The sequence below is a fragment of the Clupea harengus genome, chromosome 17 (genome assembly GCF_900700415.2).
Source record: "Clupea harengus chromosome 17, Ch_v2.0.2, whole genome shotgun sequence".
In the NCBI taxonomy this organism is placed as follows: Eukaryota; Metazoa; Chordata; class Actinopteri; order Clupeiformes; family Clupeidae; genus Clupea; species Clupea harengus.
The window spans coordinates 9,548,782-9,574,946 of record NC_045168.1 but is presented as its reverse complement, the minus strand read 5'-3'; the positions used below and the strand labels follow the sequence as shown (position 1 = coordinate 9,574,946).

The 26,165-nt window shown below is 44.0% G+C and overlaps 3 protein-coding genes across 7 annotated transcripts; 1 reads left to right on the top strand and 2 right to left on the bottom strand.

Annotated features, from left to right (window-relative positions):
• Positions 1–235: 235 nt before the first annotated feature.
• frrs1b (ferric-chelate reductase 1b) lies at positions 236–12,307 on the bottom strand. 3 transcript variants are annotated; one of them, XM_031584358.2, is made up of 17 exons: positions 12,092–12,208; positions 11,454–11,497; positions 11,110–11,308; positions 10,711–10,862; positions 10,499–10,593; positions 10,273–10,417; positions 7,253–7,435; positions 6,879–6,977; positions 6,247–6,391; positions 5,531–5,644; positions 5,069–5,184; positions 4,867–4,953; positions 3,399–3,496; positions 2,722–2,780; positions 2,483–2,626; positions 1,895–1,950; positions 236–1,787 (listed from the first exon to the last, which is right to left on the bottom strand). In XM_031584358.2, exons 2-17 carry the CDS (start codon positions 11,466–11,468, stop codon positions 1,695–1,697), a joined length of 1,800 nt encoding a protein of 599 aa, XP_031440218.1. In that variant the 5' UTR covers positions 11,469–11,497; positions 12,092–12,208; the 3' UTR covers positions 236–1,694. The 3 variants fall into 3 exon arrangements, with proteins under 3 accessions (XP_031440218.1, XP_031440216.1, XP_031440217.1); XM_031584356.2 differs by lacking the exon at positions 11,454–11,497 and having other exon boundaries at positions 12,092–12,307; XM_031584357.2 differs by lacking the exon at positions 11,454–11,497 and having other exon boundaries at positions 1,895–1,947; positions 12,092–12,307.
• Positions 12,277–17,537, top strand: si:ch73-174h16.4 (leucine-rich repeat-containing protein 14). 3 transcript variants are annotated; one of them, XM_031584360.2, is made up of 4 exons: positions 12,277–12,357; positions 13,615–13,904; positions 14,266–15,111; positions 15,363–17,537. In XM_031584360.2, exons 2-4 carry the CDS (start codon positions 13,627–13,629, stop codon positions 15,940–15,942), a joined length of 1,704 nt encoding a protein of 567 aa, XP_031440220.1. In that variant the 5' UTR covers positions 12,277–12,357; positions 13,615–13,626; the 3' UTR covers positions 15,943–17,537. The 3 variants fall into 3 exon arrangements, with proteins under 3 accessions (XP_031440220.1, XP_012670603.2, XP_012670602.1); XM_012815149.3 differs by lacking the exon at positions 12,277–12,357 and adding an exon at positions 12,386–12,814; XM_012815148.3 differs by lacking the exon at positions 12,277–12,357 and adding an exon at positions 12,855–13,488.
• A 74-nt stretch (positions 17,538–17,611) lies between these two features.
• Positions 17,612–25,956, bottom strand: wdr97 (WD repeat domain 97). The gene is made up of 20 exons (XM_031584351.1): positions 25,370–25,956; positions 24,528–25,123; positions 24,294–24,415; positions 23,450–24,161; positions 23,174–23,322; positions 22,690–22,926; positions 22,461–22,551; positions 22,221–22,353; positions 21,873–21,949; positions 21,716–21,770; positions 21,452–21,622; positions 21,147–21,314; positions 20,659–20,967; positions 20,143–20,313; positions 19,860–20,054; positions 19,507–19,628; positions 18,801–18,969; positions 18,244–18,401; positions 18,083–18,144; positions 17,612–17,887 (listed from the first exon to the last, which is right to left on the bottom strand). The coding sequence occupies exons 1-20, from the start codon at positions 25,523–25,525 to the stop codon at positions 17,706–17,708; spliced, it is 4,035 nt and encodes a 1,344-aa protein (XP_031440211.1). The 5' UTR covers positions 25,526–25,956; the 3' UTR covers positions 17,612–17,705.
• Between the last annotated feature and the right edge of the window lie 209 nt (positions 25,957–26,165).

The following is a 26,165-nucleotide window of genomic DNA, read 5'->3' as shown; positions in this document are numbered from 1 at the left end:
AGAATTCCTTCCTACTTTACATATCTTTTATAATAGCTAGCCAGGTTTGACTGTGTTAGGCTGGATTGATATGACAATGAGTAGATGGAGTTAGCTAAATGCTAAATTAATGCTAAACTAATGACTGAATGTGTCATATTCATTTAATGAGACGTGTCCCTTTGAAAAGCAAATGTATTTTAAGAATTCTTTCATTATAAGTGAGATCTTCATTATATCTACCCTGCATGAATGATTCATTTTAGACTTGACTTATTTTAATACACATAAGTACATTATAATTACATACTTTTCATGGCATGGCATGGCAAACAGTACATGTGCCCTGTCATTTTTCAAAAATAGCTGACTTTAATCACAGATCATTGGTTCAGGCATTTCAGTACGTTTCCATGGGCCATTAGTAGTCAGGTACACCCCCGTTCTCCCAATCAAAACAATGAAATGGCCATACAATCAGAAAAAAAACACAGCATTTCATGATTACACAGACTTGCTGTGAAGATAAAACTTCAACTTTGTTCAGTGAGCTAGACATAAGTTTCCTGCTAATGTCTTTGACTTAAGTAGCTCAAACAAAGCATGCAATGACAGGCAGCACATAGAGTACATTCAGTTATCATGCTGCCATCACATCCATATTGTGTTGGATGTACAGGGGAATTTCACCATTAGGCAAAATGTCAGAATAGTTAGTACTACAACATACCTACAACAAGACCTGACACTTGAGCTAGTTATTTCTTCTTTGTTCAGCCCCCCCCAAAAGCCCTTTTCTGACATATCTTTGCTTCTGAGAAAATCAAGGATCCATATATAAGAAATGCTTTTAAGCATGTTTTCAAAACCTCATATAGTAAATTTTAAGCACATTGAAACCAAACAAGCCAAAGTATTATGACACCATTCTCAAAAAACTATTATTAGTCCCTCTTTGTCTTCTGCAACTGCCTAAGAGAAATCACAGATACAGTACAAAACAATGTTTTACAAAAAAAAAAAAAATAATAATTTTTAAAATGTGGCATCTGGCAGTGGTGGCTCTATGACAATCTAATCTTGTTGGGCACTGTATGCATAAACAGCAGACTATTGAGCATCAACAGGTGCCTTTCACCATCTCAACCAATTATCATCTGAAATGGGTAGAACTACATATGAAATTAAACAAGGCCGTAACACTGGACTTAACATAAGCTGATAATTAGTTAGAAAACAGATGTTGAAGTCAACAAATATGTTGATCGATTAATCGTTTAAGGCACAGTTAAGGAATAGTTAGATTCAAAATAACTGAACACAACAATTTTCAGCCAGGAGGCTTTCAGCAATCTTCACCAGCTACCTACTCTGGGTTTCCAACAGTACAAGAGCTGGGACAAATTGTTCTTGCTTTTTCTAAATTAAATTCAGTCTAGTAAATTTCTTTTTATTATCTAACATTTACCATAAATCAGATACTCCCCTTACAAATAATTTCAAGTCACTTGTAATGTGCAACATCACTGGTGTTTACATCTTGGCTCACGACTGGAATGTATACAATCTAGAAGTCTCTATATGAAAATGTTTAAAATGTAAACTTTCCAACAGCTACTTGATTGGTAAAATATGATATGTTCCCTTTAAGACTGAACTACCTTCCTCTGAGTCTGAGTTTAATCTGCTGTTTTCAGTAACGCAGACCCCCTGGGTCACACATCACTAATCAAGCTAATAAGACTGGTAAGGAAGGCCAGGTTTCCACAGAGGAAGACACCCAAAATGATCCCTCTGAGCCGGAACTCCTGTAACAAGCGTGAGAAATTCTGCATTAACCTTTTGACAGATTCACGGTGTGTCATTTTTCCCAAAGTAATTGCGTAATTATCACCTTAGTCCCCCCTTTGCTTACTTTTCTCTCCGAAGAGCTGGATAAGATGCTCTGTCTGTCTTCAGCTTTGCTTCCTGCTGGAAAGAGTTACTCAGTGATTTCCGTGGCAATTTAAATGTAGCTTACATAACCATGTAAAATGCACCCTGCGCTAGAGAAGTACTAAATGAATACCAACAGGGAAACGGAGGGAGGGGATTCAAGGCCATAGAAAAGAAGGTGGAATTTAACAACAATAAAAAAAAAACGTCTTTTAGTCGAGTTCAGCAAAAGACCCATGCATGCATTTCCTAGAGCTTCCTAGAGTAAATGTGCTTAAGAGCAGCCTGTCCTGAAATTTCCACCTGATTAGTATTCACTGCGGCATGCCGACCACTAACAATGTATCTCAGATACAGACTTCTACGTTTAATAGAATCAGACTGTGCTATTGATTTTCCTCCCTCAGAGGCACAATAGCATTAATCATTAAAAGGACACAAATAATTGTATTGGACGAGTAGGTGAACGTCTTCCGTTAAGAGATAAGTGAAAATGTCCGGGAAAGCACGAGAAGTTGTTAACTAAATAAAAAAAAAAGAGACACTCACTTGCGTCGGAGAAACTAACCTGGTGGAAGATAGCATCTACTGTGGAGCTCGAAAATCAGGTCTGCCAAAACCCCCCAGACCACAAACCCAGCCAGGACCCCGGTGGACCATGGTGCTGGCAGAAGCAGGGCCTGCTGTTGGATGCCCAGGAAGATGGCAGCGACTGCACACAAAGAGACACGTCTGTCAGCAAGTGACAACCGTCTGTCTTCACATCCTTATTACTATCACCAACTGAGTGGAAGAAGTCCCCTTTACCTGCAATGATCTGTGCAAGGGTGCCTGCACCCAAATGCATCCACTTAAAGATGGGTCTTCTATGAGAGGCAAGAATAATAAAAACAAAGACATGACAATTAGTAGGATGACATTGACATTCATCAAACCGTATCCTATATTTAATGAGTGACATTTGTAAGGTGAGTAGAAGCACCTCTACAATAACAACTCATAGATGCCAAATGGAACGCCTGTTCCACACCAGTTGCATTGCATGTGTGTGACAGCTACGTCGCTGAACTGCTGAGGCGCTGATGCGTGCGTTTATCTACACTGACAGCATTGCTGCTCCCTCACTGCTACTGCCAGCCCTATCTTTCTACACTGAGTCTGCCTTTAATTGACATAAAGTAATTATAGCCTATTTTTTTTCATGCCTGTGACATATAGCCTGGGCACTGAAACTAGCGTGACAGGTGTCAGTTGTGTAATGGTGCTGGTATGATGTTAAAATGACAGATTTTTTCCACGGTCTATTTTTGCTGAGAACCTCTTACCTCACGCTTACCTCACGGCTTCCCTCACGCCTGAAAAGACGCGCGTCTCACACAGTCAGTGTGGCTGCTCTAACCTGTTAACATGGGCGCTGAAATGGAAATCGAGAGGTTCCGCAACCAGAACGGCCCTGAGCTGACCATTTGTGATGGCTCACTTACTTGGAGGAATCTGGAGGTGGTCTGAAGAGAGCCATGATTGGTTGGATGACAGCAAGGGCCATGACAGTGCAGCCCAGGTAAGGGTGGGATCCAGCTCGCTGTGGAACACCATAAATGCCATGGTCAGGTTTCAGGTCAGGACCTGCTGCAGGGTTTATCATCTATTATCTTCCATTACCGTTTCCATTATGGATGGCTATATTTAGTACAATCTATATGCTTCTCATGGTCCTGGCAAAATGAAAAAATAATCCAATCCAGTTATCCAAATCCAATAAAAAAGTCCTTCCTATCATTTTAGAGCGAGAAACAATGGCTATATATTTGGGTTGAGAGGAATCTAAGCATAACCTGCAGAAGTAGCATTTTGATTCAACATTATTCAACAGTATAAACACCACTATGTTTTACTCTCTGCCAGAAAAGTAGTATGAATATTCTATACAAAAGCCATGGTGACACGGACTTGTTTATTTATAGAGGAGGAAGCATTTAGATTTAAGCAACTTGCAAGTTATGATAATGTATTCAAATAAACCGTGGATAAAAACTGTCCACACTTTAAATGGTAAACTGGTTTTCTTCTGCAGTGAACAATCAACTAGTTAAGGACAGCCTGTGTTTGACGAATACAGGGCTGTGAACAGCACACAGGTTTCCTGAGGACTGACTCTCACCCAACTAGATAGTGCCAAAGTAGAGATTGCCCTCTGATGGTGGAAATATGGAACAGCAAGATTAGAAAAGAAGGGGAAATGGCTTTTTGTTTTTGGCAGCTAATACCATTACAGATGTCCCACATGAGTCACAAATGCATCACCAACACCCGGCACCATAGGCAGAAATCTGCAGCCACTGATTCCACTACATGTGCTTGACACTGATAATAAACGCGGTGATATGGTCCGCTAAGACAGGGAGCCCAAAGACAACAATTAGCTAAACAACACAGCTAATCAAAATATCCTATTGTGAGGAACTGGGAGGGTCAGTGATTCAGTGGGTAGTGGTGTGGAGAGTCCTGCTCAGGCCACATGGGCAGTCTGCATGTGACAACATGACACATTCGAAGAATGCAGAGGGACAGTTTGTCATCTGGCAGCTGTGTGTGCGGAGGCAGTGAGAAAGGAGATGATACACAGTTGGCGCAGAATAGTCACAATGACTCTTTTGGGAGAGGTGTTAGAAGATTGTGTGTGCGTGTGTGTGTGTGTGTGTGTGTGTGTGTGTGTGTGTGTGTGTGTGTGTGTGTGTGTATGTATATATATGTATGTACATACAGGTATGTAGGTGTATGCTTTGTGTGTGTGTATATGTTTCTGTATGTTTACACGACTGATTGTGCTTGTTTTTGGCCACAGTGACCCCTTGTACGGCTGATACACGTGTGTTTGTAACATGTGATGCTGCATGTTTGACCGGAGTGGCCAGGCAAACGAGTGCAGGAGTGGGTGTATGTGTCCCTTACTGTGCTCCAGCCTCCTCTGTAGATGAACGGCAGAGTGAAACCCACACAAGTCAACACTACTGTCAGCACCATTAGGGCCCGATGCATCTGTGGACAACACACAACACTGAACTAGCAAGCTGGAGAATTAACACTGGGCCTATGTAACACCAACTAACCAATCACGACAATCAATAGTATCGATAGGTAAAATTACCCTTACCTGAAACCACACCCTCTGCCCAAGCAAAGAGCTTTCAGGCAAGTCGAGTTTGAAGTAACGAGCGAATATGACACCTGTGCTGACCGTTGTCATCCATGCAACCAGCATAAAAACACCTGGAGATCGGAATGAAAAGGTCTTCTCTTAGAAAGCAGCCTCTAATGATAAAACTACACTACACACACACACCAAAATATATTTATTTACATTATGTTTTATTTTGAGTTACATTATGTTTTATTTTCTTTTAAACCAGCTCTTTCTCTCTTACCACACAACTTCACCCACACACAGTAGCAGCCATCTCTGATACAAAACACTTTCTTCCAGAGAGAAAATGATCCTTAAAAGACTACCCAGGCGACAACAGCCCTTGCTCAGTGATATGTGGCAGTGTGACACCTTGTAAAGCGTGGAATGAGAACACAGACGTAAATACGACACGATGGTGCTTGACCTCACCGTGAAACTTGATGAGCAGGGGTGATCGGGAGGCACTTAGGTCCTCCGGCGGGCCACTGACGACCTTCTGATGGGTGGAGATTAACGGCTGACGGCTATGTCGATGAATCACACCTGAGGAAGAATTCATGCAGATTAAATTACTGCATTTTTTTTTACGTTGGTACTTGTTTGTTGCCATGGTGAAGTCTGCTCATTACCCCAGCTGGTGTGATTTGTGAAGTGCTGAGGAAAAACATCTATTTTTTACACACATGGGCCATGACTCAATCTTCCAGACAAACACTTATGCGTGTTACTTAATCATAATGGTCTTAAGGAAAGGTTTTGTACACTTTAAAGCTCTACAGTTTAAAAAGCAGATTTGTTATTGTAATTAAACCAGCTGCTTATTATATGACCACACAACACCAAAATAGTATGACAGAACAGAACAGACCAGACCAGACCACAGTGCAAAACCGTGTAACCTCAGCCAGCAGTAACCACAGAGGACATCACACAAGCAAGGTGCAAAACATCTCATAACACCGGCTACCTCACTCAGAGACGCTTGGCAACGGCTCCATTTACACCTTGGTTGAGAGCGAACAGCGAGAGCTCAGCACTACGAAATTACTCTCCACTCCCAACAAATAGGGTGTTAATGGCTCACATAAAGATGCCAAGGCCGCGGCCTATTCAGATGATTTCTATATCGGCAGAGCCCAGCTGACCTTTTTCTGCTTTTCCGTGAGCCACAAACAGGAAGTAGCTCTGGTCCAGGTTGAAACGGTTGAGCTGACTGAGGTTGATGTCCCTGCGAAAGCTGCATTGGATGACACCATCTACTATTGCCCATGCCGTGTCTCGCAGTGCATTCTAGGAATGAGAGCAGAAAGGGCTGGGGTCAGACTAATGGCACAAAGGTTTAGTGACATAGTATTTCATGTCAGCAGGACCTTAAACTGCTCTGCAGACATCAGCAAAGGAGTGGTTTACAAGGCAGAGCTTAGGTCTTGAGACTGTGTACTGCATGCAAAGCAAAACAATATAGGCCTGTAGCTCAGATGAAGTCTTAAGTGTAAAAAAAATCAGTTCTTACAATCACAATTTATTGGCCTTAGTAAATAGACTTTTTCTTAACTGCAGCCTATTGAATAAGAAAATTCGAAAAAACTGCTTGAGCACAAAACACATTATTTGTCCCTTATATACTCTGATCCCTATGTTTCTTTACCATATTTGCGATCTCTGCAGTAATTTGCACTTACTCTGTGAACTTAATGAGGACATGTTAAAGAAAGTATTAGTATATTTTATCATGAATGTCTTAAATAAAAGACAGGACACTTGTGCTAGACCATACCTCTGTTGCCACTTCAGGATGAGTGCGTCCAAGTACATAGGCAGCATTGATTTCCACTCGGTCACCATCTCTTACACACAAATAAACATCATCATTTCCCTACAGAAAAGCACAAAGAATTTCATCAATGTCCCAGATAAGTGCAGTATGGCTAAAATGTGAATTTATAAAGCTGCGCTTTAGGCCACTGGATAGCATAAGCATACTAGAAAGAACCCGCAGAACTAGTGCAGTGGGTAAACCTACTAAACCACATAGACTAGTCAATCAGCTTAAGTGAGATTAGTCAGGTGAATACCAGATCACTGTGCAATCACTGGCTACGTAATCATACTGTGAAACCCAGGGTCTCAGCAGTAAACTGCCATGCCTACCATCCATGTATCAAGGGAGAGGGCAAAAGAGACATATCCCTCTGCTGGGCCACTCAGCTCAAACTGCACGCTCTGTCCCTCTGTCCGTAACGACAGGAAGAAGCACCGTGGCTCAGTCCTGGGGTCACAATTCACAGGGTCCCGCAGGCAAGACTTCCTGCTCCCACAGTCCTCTGCACTGAACTGCGGAAGGAAAAAATATTTTTTAAGACAAGGTTTCATACATTTTGTTACAAAGCTCTTTCACTGTAATCACACTTAATGAGTGTCAACAGTGTACACAATTTTCTGTATTCTGTATGACATTGGTTGTTTGCAAAGCACATCACCAGGCTGTATGGAGCCTTCTCAAATTTGTTTTTATTTAGAAACATACAGGCTGGACTGAAAATAATGAGCCCAGTTCTGCTAATCCAGTGGTTTGTGTGAGCAATAGCCACAATGACTCATAGACCATGGCCTTGTCACAACATTTAATTTATTAATTTATTCGTATATTATTACAGATTTTTTTACAGGTTTAGATTTCGGGGCAGGAAATGCAATATGAAATGCTATGTATTTACCAGAGGTGTAAAAAGTACTGAAATGTTGTACTCAAGTAAAAGTACAATTACTTTGATGAAATTTTACTTAAGTACAAGTAAAATTACCCATCTAAAAATCTACTCAAGTAAAAGTAAAAAGTAGTTCATTTAAAATGTACTTTAAGTAAAAGTTACTTAGTTACTTTCAACAACTTGATGGGGGCCGCTCCTATACAGTGCAAAAGAGGACAAGGGGTCATAAATCCAATACAAAAACTAGTTATTTTTTATTAAAGGAGAATCTTTAGAAATATAAGTGCAATGACATTAAACATGTCAAACATTAAACATGTCAACACAACATTTAAGAACTTTTGGGAGGACATGTCAAGACATGACAGCTAAAATAAAAAGTTAAAATACCGCTGCCCCACTTAAACTTTGGTTACTTTACTTGTGTCCACCTTTAGAGCATTAGTCTACAAACTTCTTGTTGAGTTTGAGCAGCAGCTGATTTTCAAGATGAGTAGAGTTCATCCGGGCTAGCTTTGCATTGAACAGCAATCCAGCACAGCTGAAGAGTCGCTCGCAGGCGGCCGAGGCAGGTAGGCCAGTATTGAGTTTCAGGGACAGTTTTTTGATATTCTGAAAGGCGTTCAGCAGATCCATATTGACTGCGACACAGGCTAGGTACCCTTCTAACTCCCCTGTACCTTCTGGACTTCATTGAGGAAAATAAATCATCTTCATCTGATGAATGTTGTCCAACTTGCTCCAGCCTCCAACATCCGGTCAAGGTGTTGTCTGACATAGACTAGACCTGTAGAATGACAAACAACATTTCTGACAATTAAGTATTGAGCTGCCATCAAGATTCAAGAGTGCATCATAACACAGAAATAGCTATAAATAGCTACTTGAGATGACAGACCTACAGTATACAGAATTATAGCATTATTTTCTATTTCTACATGCATCACAATTCATAATCCTCAATTCTTGCTAACCGGGACCCCTTAGCATGAACATGAAAGACGTGCACGTTGCAAAGCCACCACTTATCGTTATCAATATCTGACTAAACATCGTGATAAATTGCAGATAACGACATACACATTGACTTGTCCAACTGTCTGAAAACGATGGTGTGCGCATTCACATTGTTCTGTTTCAAGGCATGGGAGGCAGCCAAATGATTAGCCTAATATCAGTTTATGTGGTGTATTTCATTGCTGATGACTGATCTGCAGTTTTTAACACAATATGAGAGACTGAACATAATAATTCTATGACCTGAAACGAATGGAAGACAGGAATGGTATTATTAGTCTATTGGATGACCGCTGTCGACGTTAGCATACTCAGGTCGGTTGCAAGTGCTAGCCAAAATTAGGCTACTACCTACTAGTGCCATGAAACGCATATTTTGCTTAATGGAGCAAAGCTAACTAAATGACAAAAACGCTGTCTGAACTACTAATGGAAAGGGACAAATACTGTACTTACCAACACATGCTTGCGCAGATTTGAAGATGAATTTGTATAAGCAGAAAGTTCTGACTGACGGATTAGGCACAGTTTACACAGCATATAGCTGTTGCCTCTTTTACGTTGGAAGGCAAACTGCTTGCTGAGATGTGGCCACGGGTTTTCTTCATCTTCTTTAATTTCAGCTGGCGGAAAGTTCGGTGCTTCAGCTTGTTGGTGGTCCGCAGCCTGTTGGTAGTCCGCACTATCATCTTCCTCCATATCTATCTCTCGTGACTCGGCACCGTACTGGCGCCTTGCATCGACTCCATCATCCACTCTATGCAGCATCCACCACTGCAGTGAGCATTGTGGTGCGCGATTCCTGCCTTGAACTATGTTTATTTTTTTTACTCAGTAACGGATGTAATTTCCAATGTAGCGAAGTACAATACTTCAGTCAAAATCTACTTAAGTAAAAGTAAAATTACCGATTTAAAAAACTACTTAAAAATTACAAAGTACACAAAAAAACTACTCAATTACAGTAACGTGAGTAAAAGTAATTCGTTACTTTACACCTCTGGTATTTACATGAGAAGTACAAAGCCATAGTCACTCATTAACAATATAGGCTGTAAGTACACTATAAAAAGGGCACTTAATATAAAATGCATCACTTGCCCTGGTGTATGTGTGAGCTCACCGCTCCTTGTGTGTGCTCATTGATCACTGCTGTGTGTGTGTGTGTGTGTGTGTGTGTGTGGGGGGGGGGGGGGTCCACTGCTCATGGATGGCTTTAATGAGTCCAAATTCTTTGTGAGTATAACATACTTATAAATCCGATTTCTCATTCTCTTCTCTGCCTGAGATCATAAGGAAGTCCACTTAATGTCAACAATGGCAGGGCCAACTATGAAAATAAATAAATAAATATGAAATCTGATTTTATGCCCTACTTTCATTGGAATCCCCTATTCATTCAAACACACAATGTTGGACCACTTCTGCTCTGATTGTACTCACCGGATTGGGCAGCACTGCTGGTGATGTGGTAGGGCTATCTGAGGTGGTGGTGAAATGTGGAGGCCCGGCAGTGGCCCCGTTCAGAGTGGCAACAGGCCCTGGTATCTGCACCCAGTAGACCTTGTACTTCTGCACTACTGTGAACCTGTAAGATGGCGTAAACATACAACTAAACACATGTCAATTCCGCACTACACAAGTCAGAGAACTGTGCCTGGAAACTCACTTGAACTGGATGCTGGCAGGAGGGTTGTCCGGGGCCGTCCAGATGGCTTGGACTTTTGTCTTTTTGGCGCCACTGGTGTGACTCACTGCTGACCCCTTAAATAAATAAATAGATACTACTGAAATTGTTTATGTGTCCGAAAGGACTGAGTGTGCCAGTAACCATACGGTATTTTTGTTTTACTGATTAACACACAGAGTAGAACATCTCACCTTTGAGTGACCACATTTAAGCAGCTGTGAGATGCTGGGGTCAACAAGGGTGAATGAACCCACTGCCCCACCATTGAGATTCCCCTGTGCCCGTGCCTCGATGAGAAAGCCTTTGAAATAGCTGCTTCCTGACACAGCTACAAATAAGGTCACTGAAAATACAACAACAAACTGTTGCAACTGTGCTAATAAATATGTGTGATGTGTAAGTGCTACTCACTTTGCATTGAGGTAGATATGTGTATACTTTATCTACAGTACAGTGTGGATGTATGGGTGTCTGATACCAATGCCTGCATGCAAACTGCAGCACAAACTCTACCCTGTAAGATCTGAAGTGATTCTGTATCTATGATGAAAAGGCCCTGAAAAGAACCTTGGACATGACAAGACACCCACCTCTGATTTGATCTCCTGCATTGTACTGGTACTTGTCCAGAGTTATATTATACGGCGGGGTTTGGGGGCTGGGATCGTGGTCATGCTCAGGTATCATTTCTCCACATGCTTGGGTCACTTTCCCGTTGCTAAAGCACTCTCCTGACTTAAAATAAAAGGCTAACAATAACCACAGCGTGATTTGTCTTTTACTGGTCATCTGTGGAGAGAGCAAAAGAACATTTTATTTCTTAATGACCCATTACACCCAGCAGTATCATAAAACCATTTACGGTTGACCTTGCATAGTCACTGGCAATGCAATATTCCGCAAAATGAAAATAGGTGAGGTAGCATGCGTTTACCCTGATGCAGCTCATTAATCAGTAGTCTACAACGACACTGGGAGCTGTTAGAAAAGATAAGGGCAAGGAGTCATTGAGGTTAACGTGCCATTGACATATGCGGCGAAATATGTCGCATCAAAATCTCCATTGTGAAACTATGGGTATATTGTGTCCTTAATAACCCAGCTTAATTTATAGTCGAGAAGTAATGTTTCACTGGTTATAAACCGAAATATTTCAATATTTTATCGTTCAACTTAGATTTCGTTGACAGCCAACGTCTGACAGGTAAGCTCGCTTGCTAGAGGTTACCACTTAAGGTGTGTTAGCACTTCCTCATCAACTTCTTTCATACTAGCAAGTCAAACAGTCGTCTCGGAATAGCAAAAAAGACTTTGCCTCAATCCACAAAGAACTTTGTAAATGAGGTGAATAGTTTAAAATAAGTTGCGGTAAACAATAGCTACCTACAAAACCACGTCCGTTTTACAATGTAGACTATTTCAGCCATAAGCAACTATAACAAAAAAGCACCAGCATGATCACCACATGTTACGGGTAGTTATAAAATCTGAAAATCTATTAACATTCACACTATAGTTCTCGTCACGTTGCCTTCTGTTGTACAACAAAAACTGTGCCCTAACTCGTCTTACCGTCTGCCCGCCTTGACCCCTGTACACTGAAAGAAATGCTGGGAAATGTAATTTAACCGGGGGTACTGTAAATCCACTGCAGAGGGCGCTCATACAAAACAACAGGTAGGCCTCCAACTTACATCTAGGTTTGAGAAAAAGACACACTGGACATGCAAAGCAGGTTTCCGTTTCATTGAGCATGAGTTTATGACCCACAGAAAGGGGTGAAAACATTCGCAGACAAATCTATTTGGGGGCAATTACAGAAATGTTTCAATCCTGTGGTATGTGACCTCGTCCTTGTGATAAACCGTGTGATCTGAACCTCTGTTTAGTTTTGAGGAAAAAAGTAGCACAAACATGGCGAAATGAAATGGTCTATTTTAATTATCTCATAGCCAAACTAATAATCAAATCTGACGCACTTCGTTAGGCTAGTTGGAATTTGCACTTGAATGGGAGGATGCTTGACGTTTGGTATCGAATAGCCCTCAGCTCTGAGGTATAGGAATAGCCCACTGTTTACATCGCTCGGGGGGAGAGAGATGAACAGATGCCTGAGAGGGTGTCGACAGAGGTTGATGAATGAAGTTCGATGTTTTCCAGACCGATAGTCTTTCGCCTAAGTGGAAAACCACATTTCCCCTATGGCCGTATCACTTGTTTACACGCAGTTGCCTTAGGGGCAAATGCATGCTGAAACATTATTTTTGGACCAAACAACACTCAATTTTCTACCCGGTAAGATATTACTACTGCCACGGATAACGTCTGCATTTGTTTTGGCGAATACTTCTGTTCAGATGAAGTGAATCGGGATGGATTGGTGTAACATCTGTGTGTAAACGGGTATTCACTCTGCATTAGCATATTCGCCTACAGTCGTGGCTGCAGTCAGACTAGCTGGACTTGTCTTTCTTGGATCATTCTTTCTTGGAACGTGATAATCATAAACAATAGGACGCAGTTTATTGGCGTCATCATTAAGCATCGTCGAAAAGTTCACAGAAGAGGCAGCTGATTCTTTTGAGTAGCTACGCAATTGTAAACTTGCACAATATGTCAGTTAGGTAGTTTTGGAAATGTGTTTAGCTCGCCAGTATAACGTTACGTTTTAATGACAGAGAAACTCTGTACCAATGACCCACGATATCGGAGCCATCGCGCCTGCTAATTTTCGATCTTTTATTAGGCACTAAGCTACCAGCAAGAATTCATTTCTACATAAAATACTTATTTTAGTTTTATTGGGTGACCACAACGGTTCAGATTACTATCAGCTTCTGGCTCGGCTGCTGTATGATAGTGCGTTAGATCGTTAAACCAGCGTTATGGGTAACATATAAACAAGCATGGTAGTTAGTTAGCTAATCAGCTAACCCCACTGGGTCGGAGTCGAGTTGTTTGTGGAAAAGGTAAGCTACATACACGCATATCTAGCTGGATGCTGTAACGTTACATAACGCATGTGTTTTGCGCGCTACTTTGCTAATCAGTATCGCCTGTTATATTTGACCTATTTTTTTTTAAATTCTTTACAGCATTGTATAACGATGGTACTCTCTTTGGTGAACATTTGTGCTAAGGAAGTGGTTAGTGATCACAGTTCATCGCCGTGTTGGCTCGGTAGTGTGCCCAGAGAACTGTACGGACCGCTCCTTGAAGCGGCGTTCACCTACTGTCGCCCGCTAGCCATCGGGGAATTAGTGCAGCGATGGCCCGAACGTACTCTGGCCGTAGGACGGAAGAGGAGACCAGGACAAAGCCCCCCTAACCGCCTCTGCGTGCAGGCGCTGCTGTTGGCTGTTGTGAGAGGATTGGCAGATAAACGGTATGAGACTTGTGCAGAAGGCACCCTACCTATCACGTGATTACTAAACTAGGTGCTTTGTATGGTTGTAAATCCTTCGAAGTTATTTTGCAATGTATTTGATAACGTGTCGAGGTCAGTGTGATCTTGTAAATGCATCGCACCATAACGTTAGCTCGCTACTCCAAGACATACAGCTAAACCATGAAATGTGTCACGTACGCACATGAACGATGTAATTCAATAGCCTATAAATCAAAGACAGGACATGTTATAAATCACCTCATGCCTGTCTTCACCAGCTAGACGTTACATACTATTATGTGTAAACCATGATTTAGAAACAAGTAAATCTCATATACCCCCCTGTCCCCAACTACAGGTGCGCCCTGCAAGTGCTGGATCTATGTGGGTTGCAGTGTGAAGACGAATGTGTGGAGGACTCTATGGGCGGCTGGTCACTCACGGTTGCCCTCTGCTCCACAGTGCTGCAGGCTAAAGTCGCTGTCCAGAAAGGTGTTAGGAAAGAGGGGGAACGAGAGAGGAAGAGGGGCTTGGAGACGGAGAGAAATAGGGACAGTGCCATAAAACGGGACCGTGGATCAGGTGGCCGGGGCAAACAGGTGGAGAAGGGCAGTGAGGAGGGAGAGGACAAAGGGGTAAAGGTGGACCGCCTCCGAGACCTACGAGTGGAAGAGGAGGGTGAGGTGGTGATTGGGGTGAGAAGGAGGATGGAGATTCAGAAGAGGAATGGTACAGTAGACCTGAATGGAGGAAGCGGTGACCTTGACCCTGATCCCGAACCCATACTGGTGCATGTCTGTGCTGACCTGTTTGTCAATGCCCGCTCCTGGGAGCGCATGCGTGGGGCACTCACCTCCCAAGGGCCCCTACGACTCCACTGTCGACACCTCCGTGTGGAGGAGCTGCAGGCTCCCTCAATCGCTGCTCTGCTCTCCCTACTGCCCGAGCAGGGCCTCCTGGGCCTGGACATCCGTTACTCTAGCCTGGGGGTGTCGGGCCTGGCCCTGCTTCTTCCTCTGCTGGCTCCCTTCCCTCACCTTAGCTCACTGAAGCTTCATTACTGCAACTTGGACCTGCACCGGACCCTGCCTGGTCAGGAGGTGGCACTTAAGGACATGTCCAAGGGCCTGGGGGGGCTGAAGGGACTCCGGCAGCTCAGCCTCACAGCCCTGCGGCTGCCAGGACACCTGCGCTTGCTGCTAAGGTATGACTTCACAAAGCACTACGTCACAGTGGCTTACTCGACAACACAGATAGATAGATAGATGGATACTTTATTAATCCTGAGGGAAATTTAGGGATTAACAGTCACTGTACGAGAGAAAGATGGGAAGTAAACAAAACGACTAGCCTCTAGTTCAAATTGGAGATGAGCAGTAAACTCCTGTGGTCAATTTTGTATTCTGTAAAATCTTGTAATACTTGATGTTAATTGTGTTTCTCTCCGACCTGCAGCTCTCTCTCCCAACCCCTTGAGGTGCTAGAACTCCCTTACTTGAGTCTGACCCCAGCTGACTTGGCCTACTTGTCCTGCAGTCCCCATGCGTCGTCCCTCCAACGCTTGGACCTGAGTGAGAATAGACTGGACATGTCCACGCTGCCCTCCTTGCGCCGCCTCTTCTCCCAGGCTGCCCTCTCCCTCTCCCAGCTCTCCCTATGTGGCTGCGGCCTCTCGGACAGCCTGCTGGGGACGCTGCTTCCCTCTCTGTCCTGCTGCCGGGCTCTGCAGAGTCTGAGACTGGCTCTGAACCCTCTCTCCCTGACGGGACTGCTGTCGCTGGTCAGGACGGCTGCGGGGATACCCACCCTCCGGCTGCTCCTGTACCCCAACCCGCTGGAGGAGTACGAGGCCGGGTTGCCCCCCGTACCCTCCAGTGCCCAGCTACTGGACTGGCCTCTGGCTGAAGAGGGGGAGATCAGGGAAGCCATCTTGTTTCAGCTGGAGGAGCTTCTGAGGCAGAGTGGGCGGTCTAGTGACCTCTTCCTTACCTCAGACCTGCTGAACTTTACCAAAGATCTGTTGGAGGTGGAGTAGGTTGAGGATTTCAGGCTGTCAACGACAATGCACCTTGAGCGAGTCTTACTTGGGGATAAAAGGACCTAATAGCTGGACAGGTTACACATCATGTCTGAGGAGTAAGCCACCAGGAGCTTCTGGCATGTTCGCTAGAGAGCTGCTCTTGACAGTGATGTTTAATACTGTATGACTTCTGAGCTAAACCTACCTGGAAGGGAGCTTGTTCTGGACAGGATTTGGCTATCGTCAGTCACAGCTATCAAATACCTTGCTTGATGTAGGAAACACATCTTGTACATTATGTGTTTGCACAATGGAGGATAACGTTAGTCTTGGGTGCTATCAGCTTAGCTTTGACATTCATTTTGATCTCTTGGCACTCACTAAGGTGCAGTAATCTTACAGCACCAGTTTACAGTTTAAGTGCCTGACAATATGTAAAGATCATATATGAATCTCATATATGAGTCACATTTGAATGTGACTTTTTTTTTTTTACATAAATGTAAGATATTTACATACATCAAATTTCAGTCAATCCACCGTTAAGTACATCCGGGCATTACTATGGCCACTGATGAGAAGGCTGACACGCCACATCTGATATACACAAGGCCTGGCACGTGCTTTAGTTTGGCACTGGCAGTGAACCAGCAGTTCACTGTGCAATGCCAACCAGGTGCTGAAAGACCCAAAGCTGCAGTAAAGAAGCTTAACCAGAATTAGATTCTGCACATGTGTTCTTTTCAGTCATCCACATTGTCTTCACTCATATTCTTTTGTCATCGCGTGTCCTGCTGAAACACAGTATCCTATCTGTCATTACTGAACCAGGCATGTCAAGAATAAGATGAATGGAACTTTACTCTGATTGGCTCCTTTCCTGGCCGTGTCACATTTTGTGTGTGTGTGTGTGTGTGTGTGTGTGTGTGACATTAGTCCCCAATCTTATTTGGGGCCCAGGATCACGTGTTGTAAGAGCAGCTACCAGCAACATTTCCAAAGGAAAAACACAGTGCATTGTACCTACCCTGGCAAGCACTGATGTGATATTCTGGGAAAGCACTTGGGATTGCCAAAAGCAATATATTAAGTCTGATGTATTTACAATGCTTAGCAAAACATACATACATTCATGTGAATTGAACTTGTACTTGACACCTGTATTCATGATGTGTCATTGTATCAGCACTTTATCATTCTGAATGGCTTTGAGTGACTTTTGAATTGATTGCTTTGGGTTGATTTTGTACATCTGAGATCAAAGATTTGTTTAAGTAAACCTGACCACACAGTACAAAGTTCTGTATGCAGATGATGTGCTAATTGTGTATTTCCAGTGTACTCCTTTTAAACAAATCTGTGCTCTGCAAGCTTTATTTTGTGTAGACACAATCTTTGTGATGTGTCAAGGCACAGTAACTGACACCAACTTAAGCAGAACTCTTTGAAAAGCTAACTCCCAAGTAAGCCGTTAACCAAACACTAAAGCTGACCCTTGTAGCCAGGGCATTGTTTTTTGCCCTCTAAAATAACTAGCAACTGTTGTTGGCCCATTGTGTTTCTGTATAAACCATTAAAAAAGGATTTATAGTCTTGCTTTTTATATTTAAGTATGTGTCTTTAGTAACACATTTAATAAATCCAGTGCAAGGGATTGATTCGAGGCATGATGAATAGATTTTCTTCAGAGGATTAATTAATGCGGCCATCGTTGTCCAGGAACGTCCACAAACTGTCACCACGTAGAGCCAGCTCCAGTGGAGGACTGGCACAGGGGCTTATCTGTAATAGCTGACATACGACTGCTCCACCATGAAGAAGCGTTGGGCTGAAGGCTTCAGGCAGTGAGGGTCTGGAGCAAAGGGGAACGGGTCCAGGAAGACCTGAGCCAGGGGCAGTTTCAGGAAGCGCGTGAAGCCCAACAGTAGGGGTCGGTAAGTCAGTGGAGGGAGCACGATGCCTGCGTCACATGAGAGAGGAGTTATCAAGACAGGTCGGAGGCTAGGACTGGCTCAGTGCTGTCAATGCTCTTGTGTCTCAAGCGGATTATGTGCTGTGAATGTCAGCGGCGTGGCTCGCATTTCAACTTAATGAACCAGAAGGGCAAATGGGAGCCATTTGAAAAGGCTGGGGGCAGGGAGAGGGAAGGTCTCACCTCGTGGCTCACGTGTCCTGGACATGCTATATGTCTCTCCGAGTCGGTATATCGCTCTGGACCTGTACACAAACACACAGGCATGAATAGGAAGTTTGGACGAGGCAGAAAAAAATGTGTTCATATATGTTTGTATGAGAGAAGAAAAAGTTGGGGTTTACTTTGGAAGCAAAGATGGCATCAGCACTGAGTCTTTCTTTATGTCAACCTCGATGTGTGGAACCTCTGCCTCTACGACCTCTGGCAGAGAGCAGTAGTAGTTGAGCACGTCCACTGGTGGAACACCAGCACATAGCAGAGACAAGTCCATGTTCTGCTCCTGGTGGGAAGCGAAAGAAAGTTATGTTAAGTCCAGCTCCAACCTAGACCTAAGTTCAGCTCTTCGCCAACTTTTACTTGAGCAAATGAAACGCTAGCTAGTCGGTTAACGATCAAATGTATGATATCCGTGACGCCATTAGTTTTTGTTTCATGGAACAACAATTTGCTGAGTAACTCAAAACTGCATCTAAGTTTTCCTCAGTTGTAATCGTAAATATCCACATACTGAACATCATCCTTTCCAAGACTGACATGGTAACAACATGGGGTACAGACTGTGAGTGCTTTAGTTAGGAGTGTAAGGGGCATAATGGGAAAAGATGACCGGTTTGGTCTGGACAAAACTCGGAACCTCAAAAGATGGACCATTTTTCTATGTGAAATTTCTCTGCCCTACCTTATATTTGGCAGTCCAGTGGTCGAGCCAATCAGCAGCCATTTTTCTCAGACCTTGCCAAATGTCAGACTGGCCCAGTATAGTTTTTTGCCAGGAATTAAGCTCCCCAGTCAGTTTTGTGTCATCTCCCTTTAGTCCCATCTTATGCAGCAGGGACAATACGGTCTTCCTGAAAGAGGGGGAAAGTGCGTTAGAAGGAAATGGGAAGAGAATAACCGGAAAGTTTTTTACGTAACACCTGACATTCATCCTTACACATGGTTCTAACCTATGATTTCAAAAAGGGGAGTCAGGCAGGTAAACGGTAAAATATGATGCTAGCATAGGTTCAGTGTTGATAGAGGAGTTGCTCCAAGGTGCACTATGGAGTTTTTATTATCAATACAAAAGTGCTTGGTGACTCAAAGTGATATTTCTGTGTTTTGTACATATTGTCTGTTTCAGGCCTTTAAATGCATTGATGTCCCTGTCCCTGCTAAATTCAAACTAATGAATGAAAAACACCAACAGCTAAGAATTAAGATGAAGAATTCAAATTTGTATCATTATGGGAGGTCTAGAAACATGCATATTTTTTACAACAGAAACTGCATAATGCGCCTTTAATGTAAAGTGCTTAAATGCATCTCAGCATCACTACATTCACTTATACCAGGCTGTGCGCAAAGCAGGAAAGTACGATTTTGTTTCTGGACTAGGAACTCACTGGAACTCCAGCTGTTTGAAAGCCATGAGGACGAGCAGCTCCACCATGAAAGCACTGTCACCAGGGCACAAGCACACCAGCATGTTCAGCAGCTCGTGTGCAAAGCGATGTGCTGCCTCAGACTGAAACATGCACAAGGCTATCCTCAGATCATGGCCACAGACAGCAAGAGTTAGAAAGCCATCTTACGTAGAAGCCATCTGACATTTGCATGACATTTAACATGTCTCAAGTTGGCATCTTGCCCAGACAATACAGTAAAATAACTGCTGGCTGTGACATATAGGATCAGTACTGCCTTAATTACTTTGTTGGATTCCTGAGTGAAGCTCTTGGCCAATTTTAGTTTTTACCATGTTGAGTGTGATGCTTTGGCTCACACAGGCCACCAGGCCCTTGAAGACGAGACCAGCGTTCTCCAGTGCCCCCTGCTTGCACAGGGTCAGCAGTGCAGTCATGATGCCCATCTTAACCGAGGCATCATCACTCTTCAAGAACTCTAGCAGTTGCCTGGCAAAATCATCAGGACGTAGTGACGCAGGAATACCCTACACACACAAAATATGACATTGTTAGAAGCCAAAGCATCAAGGTTTCTTATTGAAAACAGAGTATACGTAGACTCAGACATCTCACCTTGATGTCTGGAAATATGTTCTTGAACCAGACTTCCTCAAGGAACTGTATGAGGAACTCTGGGATAGTTGGTGATGGAGTACGCTCACGAGGTGGTGTTTGTGTTCGAGGAGCAGCAATTTTCCGTGGTCGAGGTTTTATGTCTTTTACAGGAGGCAGGGTATTTCGAGTCTAAAAAAGAAACCATTGAAAGATGATTAAGACAGCAGGAACAGGAGATCCAAGGGCTGCTTAAATCTACGGTGGCACTCATATTCATTTCCACATAAAGTTAACTGGCCCAATGTAAGTACAATTAAAGTTGTTAATGGTTTGTGTCCTTGAAGCCCACTGGATATGCTGAGATGATTTCCTGTTACATAAAACCTCTCAGATACTAAATTGAGATGTGATGAAAGCAACATACGTAGTTGCCTAGTGGGAAATCAAGGGAACAGCCACCACACATGCACAAACACACACACAATTGTTTAAATTTTACTTTGATGATGCATCCTAGTGACAATATACACACACCTTAGGTTTTTCGATGACCTCTTCCACAACAACTTCTGGAGAAGGAGTTTCTAGTTGTGGGCTCTCTGGTATTCTCTTTGGCTCAAGTGAGTCCAAGAACAGCACACACTCCTCTTCCTCAGACTCTTCAGCCTCTTCTTCCGATTCCCATAACCTTGTCTCGGAGGACATGTCCCATTCCCGGAGCTTTTTTTTTTCACTCGGAGGGGAGGGTAGAACATTTTCGACCACCACTCCAGGCCACAGCTGCTCTACCAACACGGAGTTGGGAATGAAGCCCCTATTCCTGTAGGGTGCTTGGGCAGATATCTGTGGGCAGATATGAGTGTGATTTCATAACTAAAATGTTGGCATAATGGACACTGACATTTTAAACTAGTTTCTTGCTCAGTACTTGACCTGACCTCTACTGTTAAGAACTGCACAGTCACGTTAATCACAAAGGTCATAGACATTTACTTGTATGTGCCTACACTTTTCAGGCTCACTTTGTCTCTTTCCTGGTCTGGTTGGGCTTTCTTGCTTGTTTGATTCTTTGCCTCACGATGGTTTGGAAAGAAACCCTCACTAAAGGTTGGTGGAGTTACAGGACGTTCCTCGCGTGGTTTGGGGGGAAACATGGTGAAGTTTAGATCAAATGTGTCCACCTCTGGAATCTGTGGACCGGCAAAAATACAAAATGTAAACCAATAAACTAAGAGTCTCCAGACGCCTGACACAACAGGATTTTATTACACAATGAATACCCTTAACATTTCACAGTTCCCAGGAAGAAAAAAAAATCTGTTTTTACCTCAATCTTGACAGGCTCTTTGTACATGAGTTTCATATAGCGGTCGAACGCCTCCTTCTTGATGTGCTTTCTAAGGGTTTTAGAGCACTTCTTTTTCTTGCGCTTGATCTCCAGCTCCCCCTGCTGGAGAGCCTCCAAATCTCTATTTCGCGCCTGCAGAGCCACCAGCTCCTGCGAGGTTAAGAAGAGCCATTTCAGTAACATTGGGAATTCAGCATAGATTAATCACACACATCTACACAGCAGAGACACAATGACACTCACTGGGTCTACTTTCAAGTCCTCCTTGTCTTGGTCAGACAGAGAGGAACACTCAGGCCTAATGGACGAGAGGAGGTGTGAGTTATGTGACATGTATGTCTCTCCATATGTGAGTGAGTGCACACAAAGGTCTGCAAAAGATGACATAATGGATACCTACCTCCGTTTGGATGTACCTGAAGACTTACAGGGTATTGGCAGATCAGGAACTGGGTCAAATCTCTCATGACACAGTGGCTATATATAAGCAGGTGGAAAGAACACAGGGAAAAAAAATAATTAAATGCTCAAACTCCATCTTGGCTGAAAGACATCTATTGCTATACATTTCCACCTGTTCTATCTGGACCAAAGGAAGAATAGTCTCCACTACGGTGTAGACTAATGGGGATCCTTAATAAACATAAACATAAACACCTGAGTGTATAATTCCACCCCCCTTCCATCGCTGTCTCTTTCGCTCACACTTCCCCCTCTCTTCCTTTGTCTATTTCTTTCATTGCTGTACCTGAAGTGGAAGGTCCTGGGGCAGTATCTGGGAGAAGTTGATAAAGTATAGGTCTCCTCTGATGCCCAGTAGCAGGTCTTCTTTCTGGCCAATGAAGGCTAGGCATTCTGGCTCAGTAGGTAGTTCCAGTGTCCTTAAAAGACGAAAGGAGTATATGACAACACACCTGGATACTGTATGCATACACAAACATACAAATACACAATCACAGACACACCAACACACATATCTATGTCTTACCTTACCAAGCGATTCTCCTCATCCCAGACTCGCACAGTCCCATCCTCGCTAGAGGAAGCAAACACTCGGAGCTGACGATTAACAGAGAGACCTGAACATGCACACACAAACAGCCATTACATCACAGACGGTTCCGTGAATCATACTATACATCCGGCTCTTTTGCGAGGTTGCGTGTGTGTCTGAATGTTGTGTATGTGTGTGTGTGTGTGTTTGTGTGTGAGTGTACCAGTGATGCAGCCTAAGTGGTCCTGTTTGGGTGGGTGGTCCAAGCGTTTCCTGTTGTCCATGTGATAATAGGCCAAGCTGTAGGTGGCACTCTCAGGCTCCTGGAAGGTAAGGGCCAGCAAGGGCCCCAGCAGGGCCAGGTGGAAGGGAGGCTGCCCACAGGAGACACTCAGGTGCAGACTCAGACACTCCTCAGCATAGGGGAACACTCTCCAAACCAGCACTGAATTGTCTTCACCTGACAGAGGGGTAGGGCGGGTGACTCAAGCACTATAAGCACCTCTTTCATTACACTGTCACTGTCATTTCATTCAGAGAATTTGTCTTCCTTTAAGTCAACAACACAATGACATTGGCATTATCATCATCATTATCGTCGTAACTAACATTATAACTACCAAAAAAACAATTAAATAATCAGAATACGTGATTCTCTCTTCACTCGTCACATCCTATCTGAATTCAACAGAATGTGTGTGTATCACCTGCTGTGAGAAGGAAGTTGCTCTTAGTATGAGCTTGCATGATAGTGATTTTTTGGCCCTTGTGAGCCGGTGTTCTGTACTGGACACTCCGCGTGTGCAGCTTCAGCACGGTCACATAGCCTCCACAATGTCCCAGCATCACCAGAAACCTAATGCACACAGTTTAAGACATACACAGTCCCACATGGTGAGAGACACACATCTAAAAAGCACATGTTCTTTGGACTCCAAAACACACACATGAAACATGCACACACATGAAACATGCACACACACCTGTTTTTGGGGTCATCCACATATTTCTGTTTCTTGGCTTTCCTGCCTCTCTGTTCCTGTAGGTTTGTCCATTCCTGCAGGGCCCTCTTCCTTTCAGTCAGGTTGCTGTAGAGCACCATGTAAGAGGCTGGGCCAGGACCTGAGTCCTGCCCGTCTCCCTCCCCATCCTCCCACTGCCGTGATCGTTGGCGCTTCCCACTCCACTCATCAAGCACAGTGATGGGATTGGTTAGCGCGCTAGCTGTTAGCATAACCCCATCTTCAGTAAGAACCAGTATGGTCTCTTTTGGCAAACAGTAGTCTGCACAGAGCACCTTACAACCCACTGTTAACCCTGTGAGGATGGCTCCGGTTTCAGCAGCGATGAGGGTCACGTCACGGTCACCATGGACACAGAGCACGCGGGCTGGATACGGCGGGGGACAGGGCGAGACTATCATTTGACGAACTGGCCCACAGAGGTCTCCACCAAGCTTGCAGTGGGGGTGATAGAGGTTACTGATGGTCCAGAAGTCCACCCCACCCTTAGAGAAGGTGAAGAAGGCGCTCCCTTTGGCCGGGCCACCTACAGCCAGAGGGGGGTGAGTCCCCTTCACGCTGATCTTCTGCACCTGGTCCCCCTCCTCCAGAGACCAGCAGCGCAGAGTTGCATCCAAAGAACAGGACAGGAGAAGACCAGTGTGAGGACAGCACACCAGGGATGTCACCAACGCTAAGGGTATATGAAACAAAGGTGAGTCATGTTTCTGCTGTTTCAGTTAATCTGGTTAGGTGTTTAGAGGTGAGGAATTGCACTCTTTCAGCTGCCCCCACCCCAACTGAAAACAGCCTAAGTAACTCTCACCTGTGTGACCCACAAATGCAATTTTGAGCTCCCAGTCTGGTCCCCAAACTCTAATTGTCACATCTGTGGATGCAGTGACCAAGTAGTCCATCTGAGAGCAGTATGTTATTCCAGTGATCTCCCTGAAATTCGAAAAAAAAAAATTGACATAGTATTTATTGGCTATTAGACTGGCCACTGGCTGTTGTTTTAATTCATCTCATCATTTACAAACAAACATCCAAACACACACACCTATAGTGTAGGTTCTTCCTCTCCAGTATTTTCCCCTTTTTGAGATCTACCACAGTCACTGAGCCCCCATAGACAGCAAACACCCTATGGCCATACTTGGAATCTTGAGGAGCCAGGGCTAGCTGGCTAAACACCTGCTTCTCCAACCCCTCCACTACCTGCACCTGACACACCATGTGTATGAGGCACCACAGGCAAACGTTCCCAGCCCCCGCTGTCACCACCTCGGTGGGATTGTCTGTGGCCACACACGTCCTCACATCCAGGGGGTCCGTAGCCTGAGCCAGGGGCCTCAGCTGCCCATCAAGTAGGTCCAGAATGGCTCCAGGGCCCCAGCCCACCACTCTGCCAGGGACCTGGGTGGACGTGAGACCCAGGTAAGGAGTGGTGTGGCAGGTAGGCGAAGACCCGCGGATACTCCCATCAGTGTGGTAGAAGCAAACGCTACACAAGTTTGCGCTGTCATCGTGGAGACTGATGAAACCATCCACTCCTTCACCACAGGTCATGTGATGTGGAGGTCTGTCACAGGGGACATGGCGCAGGTGCTGCAAGCCGTGTGTGATGACTGTATGCTGCACATCGATACCACGTAACTGAAAGTTTCAGAAGAACAAGAAATGTAAGTAAAGGGTATAGTCAAGTCAATACTCAGCTGATATGAATAAAAGTTATATTACAAAGGCTTTCAATCAAGGTATTATTTCCAGTTATATTTATACCTATCAAATTTAGGTCTAAGGCCTATGTGTTTAAGACAGAGACAAAACATATTTGCCTGCTTCAAAACAGATTATTATTTTCATAAAGGAATGTCACATTTTAACAACGTTCTACTTCACCCCAGTGTTGGGAACATTCCGCGTCTTCCCCGCCTTCTGCGGATCATCCAAAGAATCGGGGACTTGGGCTTGGGGTCTGCCCCCAGTATCCGCTACTAAAGAACCGGCGTCTTTTACAGCATGAATGCCATCGTCGCCTTGCTCACCTGTGAACATTTTGTCTCTGAACTCTCTCGGAATGTGTGTGGTGTTTCCCTATTGGCTGCGTAATTCAGAAGCAATGGCAGGCTCAAGGGCGAAAGACACATCCGACCCCTGTGAATATTACGGAGGCCTTTTGAATATATAAGTACAGAAAAAATAGCACAAACGGTAGCGTTAGCTCCTCAAATAAACCTTTATCATTAACCAGATTTTCTGTTGAGCTATGTCTGCTAAATTCATCTAGACTGGTCTCTCATCAGCAATGGGCGCTGCTGTGTGGTTTGCTTCTACAGACCGTAACCATGACAGAGACCGCCGACGTCGGGGTGAGCGGCTGGTTTGGCCACAAAGTTTTTCTACCCATTGTGAAACTCCCTCGGTGTCTTTGACAACCGTTGATAACTTTTATAAAACAATTGGGTTCTATTGAATTATTTAGCTGTTTCTGATTGGACAAGAGACGTTCCATGAGTTGGAATATCCCAGGACATCCCAACTCGGACTTTTCACAGCTAATAATAAATCACTCCGCGATTAAACATTCTATAGCACGTTGATACAATTAAGCGATAACCGTTAATTCAAAGTTCTTATAATTCCAAAAGACGTTGACAATGGAACTATTTTTTTTGTTGCGGAGAAACAATGGCGA